We start from the raw sequence: 22,916 nt of genomic DNA, 5'->3' as shown, positions 1-22,916 counted from the left end.
TGCTGAGGACATAGATGATTCAACTGACCATATCCCAGTCCTTGCAAGCTCAGTAGCCCATGGCCCATGCTCTTTGTACCACTGACCTCATGGTGGGATGATGCATTGCAACCCAACTATTTCCTCCTCTATGGAGCTCAGTTCTCCCCGTGTTTCGTCCTATCCTTGACTCTTAAAGGGCCACAATACTGAGGAATGACCTACCGTATATAGAAATGGGGGCTTTTTATGAAAATTGGTTGGACAAAATTTTACACAATTATTTTGGCATTAGAGGGACTTTTCCAAAAGTGTCTGTGGATTATATTTAACTTCTTCTTGCACAAAAACAGCAGCTCTCCTCCATCCATAATAATTAGTGTGAGTGTATATATAGAATAAAGATTGTATGCCCATAATGAGGTATGTATCACTCACATATATATTGGAATATAATGTGCAATGTTTTATTTTATTTTATATTTTTCCCCTAGGACAAGATATTGTTTTTCAGTGCCTTGGTGAGAACATTCTCCAAAATGCCTTTGAGGGGTACAACGCCTGCATCTTTGCCTACGGTCAGACCGGTAAGTTTAATGAAAATAAAATCTTAGTTCGTTTGAGAAGCCTACGGTGTATTATGGTGATATCACCATTGTCTATTGTCATCTGCTCTTTGTTTTTATGACTTGGAAATAACTCTGAAGTTTTCCAGTGTTCCAGTATCGTCTCTGTTTATAACGGTTGTCTTGTATCTCACCACTTGGTTAAAACCTGAAGAGAAATCTTTAAACATATCTGGGGACTGTACCATTCTGCATGTAGACAGGATAAGGTTATTTGGTCACAGACAGAGCATTTTTCCTATTGGCCACAAGACACCCTGTGTTGTCTTCACAGCCAATAGGAAAACTGTCTTTCTGAATACTCAGTGGGTTAAGCTTTGACTCAATGGCATTTATCGTAAACGCCATCTCAGAAGAGTAAACTCCTGTAACAAGACTTACTGTATGATGGAGATGAGCGCTAAGTGTGTCTCTAATCTTGTTCATTGTATCAGTGAGGTTCGCTCCATCCTAGAATCATTAAGAACCCCTTGCGTTATAAATCTGTGCCAAGTTTCACCAACCCATTTATGTTCCCTGCCCCCGATCTCTCTCTTGCAGGCTCCGGTAAGTCTTATACCATGATGGGCACAGCAGACCAGCCGGGACTTATCCCCAGACTGTGCAGCACGCTCTTCGACAGAACGCAGAAAGCGGAGACGGACGAGCTGAGCTTCAAAGTGGAAGTCTCCTATATGGAAATATACAACGAAAAAGTCCGGGACCTCCTGGACCCTAAAGGGTGAATCTCCATTTACTTCCATTGTGTTTCGGACGTAATTGCAAATCAACATGAATACACAACACCATCTGTCATAGTAATTAGTCATTAGTAACAGTTTGGCCGTAGAATTCTAAATTGAGTGTTCCGTCCACCTTTCTAAGTACATCTCGGGTGTATCATGACCTATCGCCCACAGAAGCCCCTTACCCCGGATTATATGGTTAGCTGTAGCTCTTCTCTCTTAGGGCACGTACCCTGAATGTTAGGGTTTAAAGTGATCTGTCCTCCTCACGCAGATAAGTCATGTGACTTTTTTTACATTTTATTTTCTTTGGGCACTAACGGATGGTGTTACCTTAAATATGAATAGTGAGAAATGAACGTTTTAAGTTTATTGCAGGGGAAAAAAACGAAATATTTTTTTAATATTTCAATAAGAAATATTATTTCAATCATGTTTTGCTATAAACCCCTAAAAGTCCGATGTTAAGCACTAGGCGGTTGCTGGTGTCAGATTTTATAAAAAGAGACCACACCAACTTTATAAAACTTTTTATAGTGCAGTCGTATTATTTAATATCCTGCAGAAACAAGAAATGAATGGCCAAATCATCATCATCATCAGCTATTTATATAGCGCTACTAATTCCGCAGCGCTGTACAGAGAACTCACTCACATCAGTCCCTGCCCCATTGGGGCGTACAGTCTAAATTCCCTAACACACACAGAGAAAGAGAGAGACTAGGGTCAATTTTTTTTAATAGCAGCCAATTAGCCTACTAGATTGTTTTTGGAGTGTAGGAGGAAACCGGAGCACCCGGAGGAAACACATGCAAACACGGGGAGAACATTGAAACTCCACACAGATAAGGCCATGGTTGGGAATTGAACTCATGACCCCAGTGCTGTGAGGCAGAAGTTCTAACCACTGAGCCACCGTGCTGCCCTATAAGCCGAATAACATATTTTGCAGCAGTAAAGCAAATTAGTGTTTCAGTGTAAAGGTCGTTGTCTTTTGTTGGTAACATAGAACCTTTTTTTCTCCTACCCAGAAGCAGACAGTCCCTGAAAGTTCGGGAGCACAAGGTTTTGGGGCCGTACGTGGATGGTCTCTCCAAGCTGGCTGTCTCCAGTTACAAGGTGATATGTCTGGAGCAGATACACTGTATAGAATATTCCTTTATGGGTTCCTGATCTCTTACTGATCTTGTGTTAGAAATAAATGGTGGAAGAATCTGGACACTCTCTTCCGTGTAAGGTGTGAAAGACCTGCTGTTACTTGTGGTTCCACAGGTTTCCCCTCGGAATAGACGGCAGTTTCACCATAAGTACTAAGAGGTTTCAGTTGAGCTGTGATTTGATGTTGACCAGACTACATATCGCTGTATAGTGATGGGTGTTATTTTATTATCTATTTCTCTCCGCAGGATATCGAATCTCTGATGTCAGAAGGCAACAAATCTCGCACGGTGGCAGCGACCAACATGAACGAAGAGAGCAGCCGGTCACACGCCGTCTTCAACATCATCCTCACGCACACTCTGTGCGATATACAGTCTGGGGTGAGTGTCCCTGACCCTCCCCCATCCATAATCATTCTGCTCCTGTGGTTTCACCTTATGCTGTCCATAGTCATGTGACCAACTCGGATACGGTGCTTTTGACCAGGTATTAGATGCTCTGCTCATCTGTTGTGTCTGCAGATTATTAGACAATTAGATAGTCACAATGCTCATAGTGGGAGGCAGTGACCTGTGCACTTGTGAGGAGGGGAATGAAGCCACAGACTGAGCGTTATATAGTGGAAGGAGCAGGGTCTCACAGCAGCACAGAGTATATCAGGAGACGAGTGATGTGTTAGTGAGGACAGGGCTGCATGTGACAGGGGCAGTGACATGATGTGAGGAGGGGAATGGAGGCAGCAGGAAGCCAGAGACTGAGAGTTATATAGTGGAAGGAGCAGGGTCCCCAGCAGCACATAGTATATCAGGAGACGAGTGATGTGTAAGTAAGGACAGGGCTGCATGTGACAGGAGCAGTCACATGATGTGTGGAGAGGAATGGAGGCAGCAGGAAGCCACAGGCTGAGAGTTATATAGCAGAAGGAGCAGGGTCCCCAGCAGCACAGTGAGGATGTGTGGTGAAGGAACAGAGTGGTGATTTCTTGCTCCTGTCACACTGATGCAGGACGGCTGTGGTGTCCAACTCACCAACAAATGACACAGTGGCCTAGTGGTTAGCACTTCTGCCTCACAGCACTGGGTTCATGAGTTCAATTCCCGACCATGGCCTTATCTGTGTGAAGTTTGTATGTTCTCCCTGTGTTTGCGTGGGTTTCCTCCGGGTGCTCCGGTTTCTGTGTGTTAGTGAATTTAGACTGTACGCTCCAATGGGGCAGGGACTGATGTGAGTGAGTTCTCTGTACTGCCCTGCGGAATTAGTGGCGCTTTATAAATAACTGATAATGATACAACCAACCTGATAAGTCTTTAGAAATAAAATAATTCTGTGCCACAGAACAGTGTCAGTGGTAATATATTAGCTGGTTGTGCTCTGCTGCTTCCAGTTACTTGTGTCTAATTAAGGTTATTATAACCTGTAATAAAGTGAAGTTATGTGTAGACACCTCTGACACTTCCTTCCTGTTATGTGTTCTAAGTTTTACAGGTTTTCTTGTTGTTAAACCAGACAGTCGCCTCCGTCTACACCCAGATCACGTGTAACCCTGTTATGTGGGTGATATGTATCGCGTTACATATGTGTACAAAGTTTGTACGGTGAGCAAAGTGCAGTGGGGGGCAGGGAGATGGGGGGGGGGGATCCAGTAAATCCTTTGGTCAGAATGTAATGGGGAATAATGGGGCATTAACCACTGCACTCAGTCCCACTACTGGAAGCGACGGGTCACTTGTGAATGAAGAGATTTTTCGTCAGTATCATTGTTTATTTACAGTCCGTTACTTAGGAGCAGAACACGGTCATACGAGGCTGGTGAAGACTATAGGGACGTTCTCTGTCCCTATACGGATATTCCTGGTTCCTCGCTCTGCAGACGAGCAGCTGACAGTCATCTGCCTCCTGTGCATCTGGAGAGAATGACCTCTGCCCCCCCCCGCCTATAAATCCCCCACTGCCAATGTCCTACCTCTTTCTCCAATGCCAAGATCAGTTTTATTGGGATCCTCCCCCCTGGTCACACATTACGGGGCCACGGTCTGCCCTTTGTTACCCAGCTGATTAATGAGAGCCCATAAAGTTGGTGCAGAGTCTCCCCGATGCCTCCCCCAGCATCTATCTTGCAGAATGGCGTGTTTACCAGTTGTCCTTTATCAATATATTGTGTATAAATGCTCATAGCCCCCAGCAGATCTATGGGGTGAGGGGTGACTGAATAATAGAATCTGTTTGCTTAGAGCAGATGGTGCTGGTGTTTATTACACAACACAGGACCCTGTTTCTATCATATACGGGTTAGATTTATCACGTCTTCTGGAAAGAAAAGTGGAGGTGTTGCCCATAGCAACCAATCAGATTCTAACTGTCACATTCTAGAATGTAGTAGATAAATAATATTTATAATCTGGTTGCTATGGGCAACACCTCCACTTTTCCTTTTCTGAAGGTTTGATAAATCTACCCCTTAGAATGGTTAATATTACCTAAAGCCAAAGGGAATTCCAGCTTTAATCACACAGACCCTTCAATGCGACCAATCACAGGTTGAATCGTTCCTGCCCTTCTAAAAAGCGTCACATGACACTGAAACTTTTATACTATAAACACAGTACATAGTAATAATATAACGGGGAGGATTGTTTCAATAGTTAATTGCTTGGTTTTGGTCAATTAAGTATTCTTCAATCTCTTGTGGAAATTTCTTCTTAACAGAGAAATAACTTTATTATTATTATTATTATTATTATTATTATTATTATAACATATATAAAAAAAAACAAACGTTAAAAACCCTCTTAAGTCTAGTAAACATAATGCTGCAAAGTGTCTCATTATCTGTCACATACTTATAAACTATCACTGAGCGACTGTAATATATTTAACGGTGCCCACACACGTTACATTGTTTGGCGTCCATCAAGCTATGTTATTGGCGATCACATCAATAGGCGCAGACTAAAGTGGGAAAGAGGCACTAAATTATAAGAGAGAACGGGTTTGATGTTTGAACTTCCGCTTTTTATGCCACAAAGTTATTGGAATTTGTGTTCTCAGGTTCCGTAGTAGATATACTTTTCTGTTTTAAAGGAATAAATCTTCATTTTATGTTCCATAGATACGGTGTCTGTTCCATAGATACGGTGTGTCCTTCAGAACTTTATAAATTGCTTCCAGCACTGACCTTGTACCCAGAGAGGCCAGGGCCAGCTGTTTACATAGCTGCCATCGTCTCTCATTTATTTCTGGCTGTAAACAGGCACCGTTATGAGAGAGACGATCACTGCTCCCTGGTGCTGTCATCACATCTCCAGGACACAGTCAATCTGTGCTGTGTGTACATTGCAGATGTCAACAGCTCGTCAGACCTCCAGCAGCAGCCTGCAGTCCAAAGAGACTCTCTGCGTTATTCAGGGCCGCTGTCGGCTCTCGCTCCGGTTGGGTTGAGGTCGATTAACAGCAGCACAGATTATTTCAGCTCGGATCTCTCAAGTAGGCAACTTTGAAGTGTGAGGGGCTAGGCTCAGCGGCGGCCAATCCCAACATTGGTCTCGAGTAATAATATGTGGCTCCTATCACACCATTGGGGGAGATTGATTTTATTTTATAAAGGAATACACTAGTGAGATGAAACACTATGGTGTTGTGTGACGGCTGGCAGTTCATTCATTAGAGGGGGGAAAAAGGAGATGCGGTTTATTTTATTATCTTAGCTGACCAGCAGGTGTCACTGTTGCTGTCTGTGAAGAAGATTACACATAAAGCTTTAGGGACTTGAACAACAGAGGAGAAAAATTAGAACTAAACCGTAAATATAATAAGTTTCTAGCAGCTTTTATCAATTCACTAAAGTGCAGACTTGATTATTATTTCACTTGGCACAACTTATTCCAAGTCTGATATTGACGATAGTTTCCCTCTAAAATAGAGGTTTATCCGTGGAATCACAAGTCCCAGCATGGCCTCCCCACCCGAGGGAGAGACATTGGGATTTTATGCCCTGGACACCGGTTAATTGTTAAATGGCACAAATGTTAGTATTGCCGCTTCCTTTACTGCTTCCCATCCGCTCACTAATCACCGCTTCCTCCTTCTCTCTGGTCTGTTGTATGAATGTGTCCGTTTAATGATGGATATATTGTCTTATATTGCAATCAGTGCAAAAAAAAATAACAAGCACAGGAATCGTTCACAAGTATAAGTGCTGTTAATTATGTCATCAGTAGGAGATTGTGACCTAACCCTGTGCTCTGAGTGTCAGTGTTGTTTTCCTGTCTGATTCCAGCCTCGTTGGGGGATATTCAATTGTCAGCGAGTTTTGTGGTTTTTTTGACCGCGTTAAGTCATTTTAACGCTGTTCTTTATCATTTTCGAGCGGGTTAACTTTACCCACGATTCAATTCCATTTATAACGCTCAGTTTTTTTTCATGAACCGGTCCTCTCGCGCTCCAGTAGAAGGTCTATTGAAAGTATAGGGTGTGCGAGAGGCCGCCACATCAAAAGCTATTCAATTGTTTTTTAACGCGGCGGGTAAAACAGGAAATATGCTGTTTTATCTCGCACCTCTTTGGGGTGTGTTAAAAATAAAAAACTTCTGAAAAGTATTTGAAATCGTGTAATAATGTGGAAAAAAAGTTAAACTTATGTTTATCACTAATGCCTAACTTGTGTAAGTTGATTTTCTTGTGGAAAAAAAAATTAAATAAAATACACATAAAAAAAAATAAATCACTAATTATATTTATGTATGTTTTTGGTACAAATATAAATGTAGTAATGTGTTTTGACATGGTATAGATGATTATATGGTAAAAAAATAGTTCAATTAAAAAATCTACATATAAATACACAAACCATTTCCTCCAGCGCTTAATTACTGAGCTTAAAAACAGACAACACTTCTCCCATAATCCTCTTCTCATGTCGCACCGCTGAGGAGCCGCAGATCTTTCCAAAAGTATTAAAGGGAAACATTGGCTGTTTAAATTGTATTTTGCCTTTGCCTGACCGATGTGTATATTGATTAGTAAAGCCATGCAACCATTTAAATTGTTGATCATAGCTTGGTCACAGGTTGGTGTGGGGCAGTTGCTTACTACAGCTGATCGATTCTTACTTTGCTTACAATAAACTATCTTAATAATTAATAATAAGTATGCGGAGAAGTTAAGTTCTGTGCTGAAGTTAATCGGGTATAATTTGCTGAACATTTCCTGGAAAGTAGACTGTGAATAATGGCTGCTGTATAGATAAGTTGTACATAATTGATGACGGTGTTGAACTGTCAATCAGTTTTTCCAGTGACTTTTATTGTCCTTTTTGTTTTGTGTGTTTTTTCCAGACCTCAGGTGAGAAAGTGAGTAAACTGAGCCTGGTGGACTTAGCCGGCAGCGAGAGAGCCACAAAGACGGGTGCAGCCGGCGAGCGGCTGAAAGAAGGGAGCAATATTAACAAGTGAGTCACCGGCCCAGCTGTCTGTCTGTGTGTGCTCCGTATGTACACAGAGCCTGAGTCATCCTCCAGCGCAATGTGAACACAACGTGCGTTTATAAAAGTTATGCGCATAACTTGTACGCACGTCCTCCCGTATTCAACTCCCAAGTTGATCTTCAGATATCTGGGTGTAAGTACGCTCTGTGGAAATAAACACGCGTACCTTAGAGTTGGGCAGAGCTTGATTCGCAATTGCGTAAGCGTTGCCCTTACTATACATGGCCCACATCCGTCCGCCTCTTCACACCCCATTCTGGCGCATGCGCAGAGCACTTTCACACGAGATACGGCGCACAACAGGACCTGCGTCCAATGATGAATCAGGCTAATAATCCCCGGTGTACTGGGGGTACGACCGGAGTTACAATATAGAGAGTTCACGCCATAATGCGTTCATGTTTTTTATTTTTGCCCTCTTTAAAGATGGATTATTTTATAATGTCTCAGACGCAGCTATTGCCATAAATTATTTTGAATCACTTGTACATAATGAAATATTTACTTTTGGCATTAAAAGGCAACTCCGACAAAAAATATACATGTCACTTTTGGTGTAATTAAGTAAGATGAGATACAAAATCAGGATATTATCCTACCTCAATAAACAGACTCTGGTGCCTGTAATGATCCCCTCCCTGGCCCTGGGAGGGTCGTAATCAACAATGGGGTTTCTGAAGCCCCTACCTTATGGATTTCCCATTCTCGTTAATGGAAAGTTCACCAAGGTGGGTCATCATTGTACATGGTAACGGGAGAGCGGGGGCTGGACCATTACAGGTATCGGGGGTCCCTGACAGAAGAAGGTATAATCCTACTATTACACGCATCATCATTCATGATCATGACTAAAACATGGTTGTCTGACAATGTGGTTGCTTCCATTCAGGTCCCTCACTACCCTGGGCTTGGTCATCTCCGCTCTGGCAGACCAAGGAGCCGGGAAGAATAAAAATAAGTTTGTTCCGTATCGGGACTCTGTGTTGACGTGGCTGCTGAAGGTAAGTGTGCGATTGTCACGTTTGCTCTCCTACCCTGATATTATACGTCTCGTTCCCACATAAATTACCATGGTGTCTTCGGAACATCCAATAGGGATATTTTTTACCTCATGTCTCAGCGATGTAACCGGTTCTTAGTGAAATTTTAGGCCACATTCTCCTGAATTTTGGTGTAGGCCACAAAATGGCTGCCACCACCCTACGGAGGAAATGGATTTAATTAAACGTGTTGACTTCCAGCCTCATACAAGGAGCAGTATACTTACTACAATTGTATCAGTAGAAAGGGTTCCCTTGGTCTTGTGTTTCATAGTTTTGGTCAGCCGTCCTCACAGACTTTTATCATTTTAGGACAGTTTGGGCGGGAACAGTAAAACCGCCATGGTGGCCACGGTCAGCCCTTCGGCCGATAACTACGATGAGACGCTTTCCACGCTACGGTACGCCGACCGGGCCAAAAACATCGTCAACCACGCTGTAGTGAACGAGGATCCTAACGCTCGCATCATCCGGGAGCTGCGCGAGGAGGTGGAGAAGCTGAGGGATCAGCTGACACAAGCTGAGGTGAGGCGTCTTCCCACAGGGCTAAACAGCAATGGTTAAGGGGACACGGAGAGGACAACACTGTGTTCTTACACTTCCTGTCACAAAAAGTCCCCTGAAATCTGCATTGTTGCCATTGCTGATGATTATATGTTCGCTGGAACTGTCCGCCATTTTACTCTATTAATTATCCTTGTACAGAGCGGAATGGCGCTCGTGTGCATGAGCCCTAATCATGATCTAGAACATGGATTTTCAAATTAATTTGCAGATATAAGTCATGTATAAAAAGATATTTATGTCAAGGCTTCCTGTTAGGACTAGATTTATGACCAGATACCACTAATCCGATTGTTTGGGTGCAGGTTGATGTGTGTGGGATAAGTAAATATATATATATATATATTTTAATTTCTAAAATATATATGTTTGGTTCAAGGTAATCATTTTAAGCTTCATTTTTGAGATAAGCATTTATAAAGGGTAAACTCTAATAGCCTAGGACACAACTGTGCAGCTGGTCGTCAACGCTTCAGCACTGAGGGGAAATGGCTTCCTGTCGGCCATTTTGAATCTATGTGCTCTCCCTTAACTATAAAGACCTCTTTAATGCCTCCCCCTCCTACATATCCAACCTTGTCAAGAAATACTTCCCTATTCACCCTTAAGGAAAGTAAGCCAAAAAAAGGAGTAAGTTTGCTCCTGGACAAAACCATGTTACAATGCGAGGGGTGCAAATTAGTTTATTATTTTGCACATAAGATAAATAATGGCTGTTTTTCATCTAGCACACAAATACTTGATAGCTTTATTTTTACACTGTAATTTAAAGTTGATCTAGGACATGCCCTACCCCAACTATAAATCTGTCATCACATTTTAAATTTACCTCCCCCTCCAATGCAACATGGTTTTTCCCAGGTGTAAAGTTACTCCTTTTTTTTTTTTTTGCTTTGCTCTCCTTAATTACTCAGGCCCAACATCTTAACATCTTTGTGGGACTTGATAGGACCTTCAGGATGAGTTACAGGAGACTGTATAAACATTAGGAAATAGTGAGAAATGAAGTCCGCAGGTTACATGGTCCTTGGCAGTGAGATGGAGAATGTAATGTCTGGAGCGAACAGGTGAACATTGCTGCTTGTGGGTATAATCCTCATCTCACGTCTTTCTCTTGTTTTCATGAGTTTTCCAAAATACCAATAAATTCAAGACACACAAATGTGTCTCTGTCCCTTTGACCTCTGATCAGCATCTCCAGTTCCTGCTTAGTGGTCGTATAACGTCACTGTCCTATATATTATATATAATATTGTATTTGTTTTTTCTGACCAGTCCATGAAAGCTCCAGAACTGAAGGATCGGTTACAGGAATCCGAGAAACTCATCCAAGAAATGACCGTAACGTGGGAGGAGAAGCTGCGGAAAACGGAGGAGATCGCTCAGGTTGTAGCCCAGACACCCCTCAGACGTGTCCATTATCCTAAACCCTGTATCTGTACAATATTTGACTCGTCTTACAGCTGGGTTATCCCTGTGGTTCTAGAACACAGCGTTTCACAATAGAATTCCGTAGGAAATATCATTGTATAATGCTTACTTGCAGAAGCATCTATTATTCTCACCCAGTCGTCCGTTTGTCCCCATCCAGTAAGTCGTCTCTCTCACTTGTCATGTGACTCATTTTCAAAATTTTTCTTAATGGACAAATAGATCCTGGCAGCAGGCCCTAAACCATTTACTTCTATAAACTGACCTATCCTAAAATCCAATCTGGAACCTGATGACCCGTTCCTACACCCATGACTGTACACTGAATTCCACAGTGGTCCCACAGCGCCACCTACTGGTTATGACATGTGATGACTCCTATGCCGCAAATCGGCCTATCATAGTAGCAGTTTCTATATTTCATCATCATCATTTATTTATTTATTTGAATAGCGCCACTATTTCCGCAGCGCTGTACAGAGAACTCGCTCACATCAGTCCCTGCCCCATAGAGCTTACAGTCTAAATACACACACACACACACACACACACACACACACACACGTGTCCATTTACCATGTTCCATGTAGGAGTATACTTATATTGTATTTCTTTTCCCCTTCCAGGAGCGGCAGAAGCAGCTGGAGAGTCTGGGGATTTCACTCCAGTCTTCTGGGATTAAAGTCGGAGACAATAAGTGCTTTTTAGTCAATTTAAATGCCGACCCCGCCCTGAATGAGCTCCTGGTTTACTATCTTAAGGTGAGACAGTGGCGGAAATCACGGCTTAAGTGTGTGACTCCGACTGCACCCTCGTCCTGCCTGCTCTGTGTTATATAAAACAAATATAACACTTCATCTGTGTCCTAGTTCTGTTGTTATTTACTTATAGTGTTTATGTATATAACTGCATCGTGGTACAGTGGGAAATACAGCGTAGTGTAACTGCAGGGGACCAATAGGCAGAGATACAGAAAGTCTAAGAATAATTACGGTAATGCAAGATTCGCATGAACCGACACATAATAATGTACACAGGGTAAAATTGGTAAAGTATGTAACAAACAAGTGTACAGAACAAAAGGCATTATATGGATCAGAGAGCTAACAATCTAGTGAGGAGTGGCTTATACGAGAGGGGATGACCGGGGGTTGGGCTGCGAGAGAGGAGTTAGGTGAGACACTTTGATGAACCGGTGGGTATTGAGCGTTTTAAATGTTTGGAGGCTGGAGGAGAGTCTGAACATGGGGGTGTGAGGGGACACGCAGGAGAAGTCTCAGAAACAGGAGTGGGATGTGGTTATCAGTGGGGGCTGAGGTGCTGGATACTGGCAGAGCTGAGATCGTGGGAGGGAGAGTGAAGTGAGTTGATGTCAGAGATGTAGGAGGGAGGAGGAGAGGCTGAGGGCTTTGTAGGTGATCGCATGGAGATTGGTTCTGCAGAGTGATCCGTCTCATTACTATCTCTACCAGAATATTGCAGGCTCCTAATCTGAACACACGTTTTTCAGTATATAGATTAGTGTTAAATGTTTCTGGTAGCAGAACTGTAGGAGACTTTACGCACAGGACCGCTGCCTCCCGTTACAGGATGAATTAGAACTTCAGCTGATCATAGGCAAGAATGAGGGGAGGGGGGGGGGGGGGGGGTTAAAGGTTCCCAGAATCCTCTGCTCTACACCAGAAACGTGGTTTAAAATAGAAAAACCGTTGCAGTGCCTTTCCTGTATTTAATTGGGTTTTCAGGACATTGTGATTTGTAGATATATATGTCCAGGACAGGACACAGACATTTGCAGATTATTGTATATAGTATCAGTGGAGTATCTATACATATAATATGAATATTATGCTGAAGGAGAAGCTAGTGTCTCCTGGGTAATTATCTTCGGCTGTTCTGCTAGTAGGGGCGAGGAGCGATATTCACAAAAGTAGCCAAAAGGAATCTTTTTTTTTTTTTTTGTTTATTATTATTATAATTTTTATTATAATTATTATTATTATTATTATTAATATAATTTTCTCTACATCTCTTCTCCTGATCTTTCCTCCACCCTCTTCACTTGGGTATCCGACCTCCTCTCTGCCATCTCCTCCCGGATGTCCTTGCGCTTTCTCAAAATTAACATCTCTAAAGCTGATCTCATTATCTTTCCCCCCCCTAGACTCCCCTCCTACCATGACCTCTCTATCACTGTTAACAACACCATCTCCTCTGTCACCCAACTCCGATGCCTGGGTGTCACCCTCGATTCTGCTCTCTTTTACCCCCCACATTCAATCCCTCGCCCAAGTCTGTCGCTTCCAACTACGTAACATTGCCCGCATCCGGCCTTTCCTCTCTCAGGATGCCACCAAAACTATCACCCACGCACTCATCATCTCCCGCCTCGATTATTGCAACCTCCTCTATACTCAATGCAGCTGCAAGACTCCTCCTCCTTTCTTGTTGCTCCTCCTCCTCCTCCCCTCTCTGCCTTGCTTTGCACTGGCTCCCTATCCCTTACAGAAACCTTTTCAAACTCTTTACCACCACTTACAAGGCTCTCTCCCAGTCTACTGCCCCGTATATCTCTAACCTCCTCTCCATTCACACTACTGCCCGCTCCCTGCGCTCAGCCAATGATCGCCGCCTCTCCTCCACTCTGATCACCTCTTCCCACTCCAGAATCCAAGACTTCTCATGTACTGTCCCGCTTCACTGGAATGACCCCCCACGCTCCATCCATCTCTCTCCTAATCTGTGCTCCTTCAAACGTGCACTTAAAACTCACCTGTTCCTCAAAGCCTACCAACCTTCCACTTAACCCCTCATCTCCTCCGTTCGTTCCCCCTCTCTCCTCTCTCCCCCCCGGCCCCTCTTTTCTCTCCCCCTTGGGTCACTGGCTCCCTTTGTGCCTAATTTTTGTTTACCCTCCCTTAGGCTGTAAGCTCGTATGAGCAGGGCCCTTTTTCCTCCTGTCTCCATACCTGTTCTTCTGCTCCGTATTTACTGCATTACCCTTCCTGGAGTTTCTGAAGTGTTGGTATTTTATGTTTATTGTTCAGCAATGTTTCTCCCTGTATAGTCTACTGTTTGTATTGTTTGTGTCGCTGTGGAAATCTTGTGGTGCCTAACAAATAAAGGATAATAATAATACATACTTATTCTGCCAAATTCAAGAATGATCGTTTCAGTCCGGATTAAAGATCTTTCAAAGCCCTAAGATATGAAATCCTCTGCCAAATCACAGAAAATTATCTTTTCTTGCATAGTTTTTGCTACAAATTTTATCATAAAAATAATTGTGGTTTTGTGAATTTGCGTCAAATCAGTTTTATATTTAATTTGACATTTCCTTAAATTGTTATTTCATTGCTTTGATTTCATCTCTCTTTCTGGAAGAAAGTTGCAGTTTAGATCAAGATGAGACAGTTTGTTTTGTTTTTGTTTTCTGAAAGTCACTTTGTGATCTGCAAAGGTTGTCGTTTCTCTCACCCGTGTCTCGCAGCCGTATTCTTGTAGCGTAAGCGGAAAGTGTTCTTGTTGTGTGTGCTGGTTCCTGATCTGCAGCAGCCTTGTGCTGTGTCAGGGACACGGGAATGAGGGTCTTGTTTTACGTACGGGATGAGGGTCTTGTTTTACGTCTGCTTAGTAATCAAACCCTCCTGGGAAAGTCTGATACAACTCGGCTCAAAAAGCTGTTCCAGTCTTATCTGACAGATATAAGGACTGCGGGTGATTGGGGGGGTTCCCGGAAAACCGCCAAGCAGTAAGAACACCGTCATTCTCTGAGCCCACCTAGCTGTTTTATAACGAGTTATTTGCTAAATAAAAAGTCTTGTATTTTCTGTGATTATAAAGTCTCCCCCCTCAGTTCAACTAGGCTCAAATATCCCAAGGACAAACATTGTGCTAACAATCAGAAATTGAAAAAGAATTGTTGCTTTTCATGTGTGAGAACTTTTAAAAGTGGGCGGAAAAAATGCAGAGGCTGGAAAATAGTATTTGGTATGAAAATAGCAGATGCTTTTATAATGCACTGTCCCTGTCTCGCCTACAGGATCACACGCTGATAGGGTCCGACGACTCGCAGGACATCCAGCTTTGCGGGATGGGCATCCTCCCCGAGCACTGCGTCGTAGATATCTCTGCAGAAGGACAAGTGATACTGACACCAATGAAGAACACCAGGTATGGAGACGAACCTAAATAGATTAGTCCTGTCAGCAATGAGTTTGGTTAATTATTTCCAGCATCACGCTGCACCACAGCAAATCATTACAGATGTACATAAATCTGCATTGTGTTTCTGCATAGTATTGCATTATTTATTTGAAGTTATTTTTTTATACTGTAGTTGTAGTTCTGCACTACGGCCACTAGATGGTGATCTAGCATGCATGCAGTGTGGAAATGACAGTTCTGACCACTAGGGGGCTCTCAGGGAACACTTGCAGAGAGGTGAGACAGGAGATTTAGTGATTTGAGAATTTGTGTTGACCCTCATTACCTGCCAGCAGTTTGCTAAATGCTGTCATTAGTGCTGCAGTGATCAGACTGCTGTGAACAGGTGGAATCATTGTCTTCTGTCAGGAGGTAAGCAGGATGTCCGTTACTAACTGGGTGATAGGGACACTTTTTGTTTAATTTGGGGGAACATGAAAGTTAGGAGGGAACTTGCTTTGTGCCTAGTGTACGGTTTGTAGCCGTAAACTAACCCGAAATTGCCAAATCAGTTTATGTTTGTTCTGTATTTCAGTGCCTTGTGATGGTTGTGTTTTATAACAGTTTAGTAAATACCTTCTGTGACTGCTGACTTTCACAGTTCAATCAGTCCGTCGTTCCCAAGAGGCTGCCAGTAGGTTATTGAATAACACTGAGGTCTGAAATCCCAGTTATGTATGTGCCGTGTGACCTTGTTACATGATAATGCGTGTTCTGTGAGCTCCCAGCGTAGATACATTCTCTACATGCCTGGCGATAGTCAGGCGTGCAGATCCGTGACAAGTCCGCGCGTGTCTCCTCACCTGTGATGTGTAATGTACACTGTACGTTCTCTCCTTCCTCTGTGTGCTTCTGTTGTCTTCTAATCTGCCTTCTATAGAGCACACCGACATAGGTTGTAATAAGGCTATAATGTGTTATCACCTCCTCTTTGTATTACAGATTTATGTTCTGTCTCCGTTTCACGCTCCCAGTCATTCTTAATGACAATCGAAAATATAGTTCTAAAAGTTTAAAAAAAAAAAAAAATTATTTATTTTTTTCACCTTTTTTATTTTCTTATCCTATTGTCATGTTTGTAGATTACATTTGTAAATGTAATTTAGCGTATTTTAGTCACTGTGCTCAGAATTCCGTAAACAATCCCCAGTGTTCCGGAAGATGTCTACACTTTAGTAATACTTGTAAACAAGGCTCAGTGCTTGGTGCTGCCACTGATCACAGACCACGTTCTCTCCAGGACATTATGCTGCTCTGTATAACTGTATCTTGTGTTTTGTCCGGCAGGACGTTAGTAAATGGCTCCGCGCTCACCAGTCCTACGCAGCTTCAGCACGGGGACCGGATCCTCTGGGGAAACAATCACTTTTTCAGGTATTAATTCGCCATCTGTGACACTACAGCTCCCATCGTGCTCTGTCCTGTACAACCAATGAGAAGCTCCGTGACGCTCTTTACTGAAGACGTCTTTGGAGCACAACCAACCAACCATAAAGACACTGAAGAAAGTGTCTACAAATAAGTGTAATAACAGTGATTGTTATAAAAGTAACAGTGAGCGCTCCCTGGGTGTAGTTACTGTGCAGCTTCCTTCATCCACACGGATATGGATATGATAAACAGACGAGTTGGATGAGAAGCGCACAGGTGGATTGTCTAATAACGGGGGGATATTTCAAATAAGCGCAATGGACAATCAGTCTATATATAAATAGGTAGTAAAGTTTGTGGATATAAACAAATGATATAGAATTCAAATGAGATCAAATAAAATAAATATAAATGAGATGATATCAGTATGGAAAACAGAATACATTGAATCAATGTGACATATCCGAAATGAAAAAGGAGAAGAAAAAAACAAAAATATGAATAAATTGTTCTTAATCATACTAGGAGCAGACATTGTAGTACATACGGATAAATAACGTGTTCAAATAAACCTTACAATGTGTATGGCTCTCTTGCAATTTTGGAGTTGGATGGATCTTGATCTTGTGCTCCCATTTTCTGCCAGCCAACGAGTCCTCCGTCCAACTCCAAAATTGCAAGAGAGCTATACAGGTGTAGTACTGTATGGGGTGATAGGGGGTGTAGTACTGTGTGGGGTGATAGGTGGTGTAGTACTGTGTGGGGTGATAGGGGGTGTAGTACTGTATGGGGTGATAGGAGGTGTAGTACTGTATGGGGTGATAGGGGGTGTAGTACTGTATGGGGTGATAGGAGGTGTAGTACTGTATGGGGTGATAGGGTGTGTAGTACTGTATGGGGTGATAGGGTGTGTAGTACTGTATGGGGTGATAGGGTGTGTAGTACTGTATGGGGTGATAGGGTGTGTAGTACTGTATGGGATGATAGGGGGTGTAGTACTGTATGGGGTGATAGGGGGTGTAGTACTGTATGGGGTGATAGAGGGTGTAGTACTGTATGGGGTTATAGGGGGTGTAGTACTGTATGGGTTGATAGGAGGTGTAGTACTGTATGGGGTGATAGGGGGTGTAGTACTGTATGGGGTGATAGGAGGTGTAGTACTGTATGGGGTGATAGGGGGTGTAGTACTGTGTGGGGTGATAGGGTGTGTAGTACTGTATGGGGTGATAGGAGGTGTAGTACTGTATGAGGTGATAGGGGGTGTAGTACTGTGTGGGGTGATAGGGGGTGTAGTACTGTGTGGGGTGATAGGAGCTGTAGTACTGTATGGGGTGATAGGAGGTGTAGTACTGTATGGGGTGATAGGGTGTGTAGTACTATATGGGATGATAGGGGGTGTAGTACTGTATGGGGTGATAGGGGGTGTAGTACTGTATGGGGTGATAGAGGGTGTAGTACTGTATGGGGTTATAGGGGGTGTAGTACTGTATGGGTTGATAGGAGGTGTAGTACTGTATGGGGTGATAGGGGGTGTAGTACTGTATGGGGTGATAGGAGGTGTAGTACTGTATGGGGTGATAGGGGGTGTAGTACTGTGTGGGGTGATAGGGTGTGTAGTACTGTATGGGGTGATAGGAGGTGTAGTACTGTATGAGGTGATAGGGGGTGTAGTACTGTGTGGGGTGATAGGGGGTGTAGTACTGTGTGGGGTGATAGGAGCTGTAGTACTGTATGGGGTGATAGGAGGTGTAGTACTGTATGAGGTGATAGGGGGTGTAGCACTCTATGGGATGATAGGGGGGGTTAGTACTCTATGGGATGATAGGGGGTGTAGTACTGTATGAGGTGATAGGGGGTGCAGTAGCACGGTGTGGGATGACAGGGGGTGCAATAACACGATGTGGGGTGACGGGGGGTGCAGTAGCACGGTGTGGGGTGACGGGGGTGCAGTAGCACGGTGTGGGATGACGGGGGTGCAGTAGCACGGTGTGGGATGACGGGGGTGCAGTAGCACGGTGTGGGATGACCGGGGGTGCAGCAGCACGGTGTGGGATGACGGGGGTGCAGTAGCACGGTGTGGGATGATAGGGTGTGCAGTAGCACGGTGTGGGATGACGGGGGTGCAGTAGCACGGTGTGAGATGACGGGGGTGCAGTAGCACGGTGTGGGATGATGGGTTTTGTAGTAGCACGGTGTGGGGTGACAGGGGGTGCAGTAGCACCCTGTGGGATAACGGGGGGTGTAGTAGCACCCTGTGGGATGACGGGGTGAAGTACTGTATGGGGTGATGGGGGGTGTAGTACTGTATGGGGTGATGGGGGGGTGTAGTACTGTGTGGGGTGATGGGGGGTGTAGTACTGTGTGGGGTGATGGGGGGTGTAGTACTGTGTGGGGTGATGGGGGTGTAGTACTGTGTGGGGTGATGGGGGGTGTAGTACTGTATTAGGTGATAGGGGATGTAGTACTGTATGGGATGATAGGGGGTGTAGTACTGTATGGGGTGATAGGGGGTGTAGTGCTGTATGGGGTGATAGGGGGTGTAGTGCTGTATGGGGTGATAGGGGGTGTAGTGCTGTATGGGGTGATAGGGGGTGTAGTGCTGTATGGGATGATAGGGGGTGTAGTACTGTATGGGGTGATAGCGGGTGCTGTAGCACCCTTTGGGATGACAGGGGGTGCAGTAGCACGGTGTGGGGTGACGGGGGGGGGGGGGGCAGTAGCACGGTGTGGGGTGACGGGGGGTGCAGTAGCACGGTGTGGGGTGACGGGGGGTGCAGTAGCACGGTGTGGGGTGACGGGGGGTGCAGTAGCACGGTGTGGGGTGACGGGGGGTGCAGTAGCACGGTGTGGGGGTGACGGGGGTGCAGTAGCACGGTGTTGGGTGACGGGGGTGCAGTAGCACGGTGTGGGGTGATAGGTGGTGTATTAGCACCATGTGGGATGAGGTATTGTGTTGGCATCTGGGATACATACGAACACGGTACTTCTACACATTTATGAGACACAGTAGTGGAGATTAATATATCTGTACCCAGATATTGTATCTTCTATATGTTCGATGTGTAAGATTGTTATTGAAGATATGTTATAACATTATTGTATAAGATACTACTATGTGTGCGCTATAACGCTCTGATACAGTAACTGTTGTACAGAGAACCCTGTATATTACAGCGGTGTAAAGGACACTTTTCCATATAGGAGCAGCGTATGGAAATCTATGTAAATGTATGGAGAGAGCGAGCACATATAACACACTTATTACACCACGCTCCCCCTCTCTCCTGCAGGATAAGTTTACCAAAGAGGAAGAAGAGCGAGCGGGAGGAGGAGGAACGAGGCGTCACAATGAGGAACAGCAGCAGCTTCGAGCAGCTGGACGCTGATGGAGATACGTCCAGTGAGGTGTCCAGCGAAATCAACTTCAACTACGAGTACGCTCAGATGGAGGTGATGATGAAGGCTCTGGGGAATAACGGTAAGAAGTGACTGACGAGGGTAAGGCCGGACCGTCCTTACATAGATCTGCTGCTGTGTGTAGCTTTTATCCACATCGACTTACTGATTTGTATCTGATGCTATAACTGTGCATTGTTCCTGCACCGTGTCGGCAATGCCCTTTCTGATACTGCAGTACCATAGTGGCTGATGGCGCCAGCGGTGGTGGTAGTAGTGAGGGCTGACGGTGCCGGCGGTGGTAGTAGTAGTGAGGGCTGACGGTGCCGGCGGTGGGTAGTAGTAGTGAGGGCTGAATGTGCCAGCGGTGGTGGTAATAGTGAGGACTGATGGTGCCGGCGGTGGTGGTAGTAGTGAGGGCTGATGGTACCAGTGGTGGTGGGTAGTAGTAGTGAGGGCTGATGGTACCAGCGGTGGTGGTAGTAGTGAGGGCTGATGGTACCAGCGGTGGTGGTAGTAGTGAGGGCTGACTGTGCCGGCGGTGGTGGTAGTAGTGAGGGCTGATGGTACCAGTGGTGGTGGTAGTAGTGAGGGCTGACGGTACCAGCGGTGGTGGTAGTAGTGAGGGCTGACTGTGCCGGCGGTGGTGGTAATAGTGAGGACTGATGGTGCCGGCGGTGGTGGTAGTAGTGAGGGCTGATGGTACCAGCGGTGGTGGTAGTAGTGAGGGCTGACTGTGCCGGCGGTGGTGGTAGTAGTGAGGGCTGACGGTGCCGGCGGTGGTGGTAGTAGTGAGGGCTGACGGTGCGGCGGTGGTGGTAGTAGTGAGGGCTGACTGTGCCGGCGGTGGTGGTAGTAGTGAGGGCTGACGATGCCGGCGGTGGTAGTAGTAGTGAGGGCTGACTGTGCCGGCAGTGGTAGTAGTAGTGAGGGCTGAATGTGCCGGCGGTGGTGGTAGTAGTGAGGGCTGATGGTACCAGTGGTGGTGGTAGTAGTGAGGGCTGATGGTACCAGCGGTGGTGGTAGTAGTGAGGGCTGACGGTGCCGGCGGTGGTGGTAGTAGTGAGGGCTGACGGTGCCGGCGGTGGTAGTAGTAGTGAGGGCTGACGGTGCCGGCGGTGGTGGTAGTAGTGAGGGCTGACGGTGCCGGCGGTGGTGGTAGTAGTGAGGGCTGACGATGCCGGCGGTGGTAGTAGTAGTGAGGGCTGACTGTGCCGGCAGTGGTAGTAGGAGTGAGGGCTGACGGTGCCGGCAGTGGTGGTAGTAGTGAGGGCTGAATGTGCCAGCGGTGGTGGTAATAGTGAGGACTGATGGTGCCGGCGGTGGTGGTAGTAGTGAGGGCTGATGGTACCAGTGGTGGTGGTAGTAGTAGTGAGGGCTGATGGTGCCGGCGGTGGTAGTAGTAGTGAGGGCTGATGGTGCCGGCGGTGGTAGTAGTAGTGAGGGCTGACGGTGCCGGCGGTGGTGGTAGTAGTGAGGGCTGACGGTGCCGGCGGTGGTGGTAGTAGTAAGGGCTGACGATGCCGGCGGTGGTAGTAGTAGTGAGGGCTGACTGTGCCGGCAGTGGTAGTAGTAGTGAGGGCTGACGGTGCCGGCAGTGGTAGTAGTAGTGAGGGCTGACGGTGCCGGCAGTGGTAGTAGTAGTGAGGGCTGAATGTGCCAGCGGTGGTGGTAATAGTGAGGACTGATGGTGCCGGCGGTGGTGGTAGTAGTGAGGGCTGATGGTACCAGTGGTGGTGGTAGTAGTAGTGAGGGCTGATGGTACCAGCGGTGGTGGTAGTAGTGAGGGCTGATGGTACCAGCGGTGGTGGTAGTAGTGAGGGCTGATGGTACCAGCGGTGGTGGTAGTAGTGAGGGCTGACTGTGCCGGCGGTGGTGGTAGTAGTGAGGGCTGATGGTACCAGTGGTGGTGGTAGTAGTGAGGGCTGACGGTACCAGCGGTGGTGGTAGTAGTGAGGGCTGACGGTGCCAGCGGTGGTGGTAGTAGTGAGGGCTGACGGTGCCGGCGGTGGTGGTAGTAGTGAGGGCTGACGGTGCCGGCGGTGGTGGTAGTAGTGAGGGCTGACGGTGCCGGCGGTGGTGGTAGTAGTGAGGGCTGACGATGCCGGCGGTGGTAGTAGTAGTGAGGGCTGACTGTGCCGGCAGTGGTAGTAGTAGTGAGGGCTGACGGTGCCGGCGGTGGTAGTAGTAGTGAGGGCTGTCGGTGCCGGTGGTGGTGGTAGTAGTAGTGAGGGCTGATGGTGCCGGCGGTGGTAGTAGTAGTGAGGGCTGTCGGTGCCGGTGGTGTTGGTAGTAGTAGTGAGGGCTGATGGTGCCGGCAGTGGTAGTAGTAGTGAGGGCTGTCGGTGCCGGTGGTGTTGGTAGTAGTAGTGAGGGCTGATGGTACCAGCGGTGGTGGTAGTAGTGAGGGCTGATGGTGCCGGCGGTGGTAGTAGTAGTGAGGGCTGACGATGCCGGTGGTAGGTTACTACTCACAAATTGTTGTTGCCAGCTCCTTCTGTTGCCTATTTGGCCGGGTCCTTTTACACAGGTATCGCTGCCCAAACGGCGTTGAGGGGTCCCTGACATTAGATACAACATGTGGGTTGTACATCTGGCTTTATAGTGGTGACTGCTCATGGCCAATTAGAATCCTGTTGTGTGTATAGGGCCTGATTCAGTAAGGAAAGGAAAGCAAAAAAGGAGTAAATTTGCTCCTGGACAAACCATGTTACATGCAACGGGTGCAAAATTATTTTGCATGTAAGGAAATTACTGTCTGTTTTTTCATGTAGCACAAAAATACTTGATAGCTTTATTTTTTACACTGAAATTTAAAGTTGATCTAGGACACGTCCTACCCCAACTATAACTCTGTCCCACGTTTTAAATTTACCTCCCCCTCCAATGCAACATGGTTTTGCCAAGATACAAAGTTACTCCTTTTTTCTTTTGC

At 45.7% G+C, this 22,916-nt stretch overlaps 1 protein-coding gene across 3 annotated transcripts in view; it reads left to right on the top strand.

The window, feature by feature from the left end:
* The window catches only part of KIF13B (kinesin family member 13B), a 130,973-nt gene that overhangs the window by 52,035 nt on the left and 56,022 nt on the right, over positions 1-22,916 (top strand). For all 3 annotated transcript variants that reach the window (XM_075201196.1, XM_075201197.1, XM_075201198.1), the window contains exons 5-16: positions 474-566; positions 1,146-1,326; positions 2,362-2,449; positions 2,737-2,871; positions 7,825-7,937; positions 8,863-8,974; positions 9,326-9,538; positions 10,853-10,963; positions 11,635-11,769; positions 15,051-15,181; positions 16,502-16,588; positions 19,876-20,063. In XM_075201196.1, coding sequence (XP_075057297.1) covers positions 474-566; positions 1,146-1,326; positions 2,362-2,449; positions 2,737-2,871; positions 7,825-7,937; positions 8,863-8,974; positions 9,326-9,538; positions 10,853-10,963; positions 11,635-11,769; positions 15,051-15,181; positions 16,502-16,588; positions 19,876-20,063 — 1,587 coding nt within the window. The remainder of the gene's footprint in view (positions 1-473; positions 567-1,145; positions 1,327-2,361; positions 2,450-2,736; positions 2,872-7,824; positions 7,938-8,862; positions 8,975-9,325; positions 9,539-10,852; positions 10,964-11,634; positions 11,770-15,050; positions 15,182-16,501; positions 16,589-19,875; positions 20,064-22,916) is intronic.

This window comes from Mixophyes fleayi, chromosome 3 (genome assembly GCF_038048845.1).
Source record: "Mixophyes fleayi isolate aMixFle1 chromosome 3, aMixFle1.hap1, whole genome shotgun sequence".
In the NCBI taxonomy this organism is placed as follows: domain Eukaryota; kingdom Metazoa; phylum Chordata; class Amphibia; order Anura; family Limnodynastidae; genus Mixophyes; species Mixophyes fleayi.
This window is presented reverse-complemented; position numbering and strand designations above follow the sequence as displayed.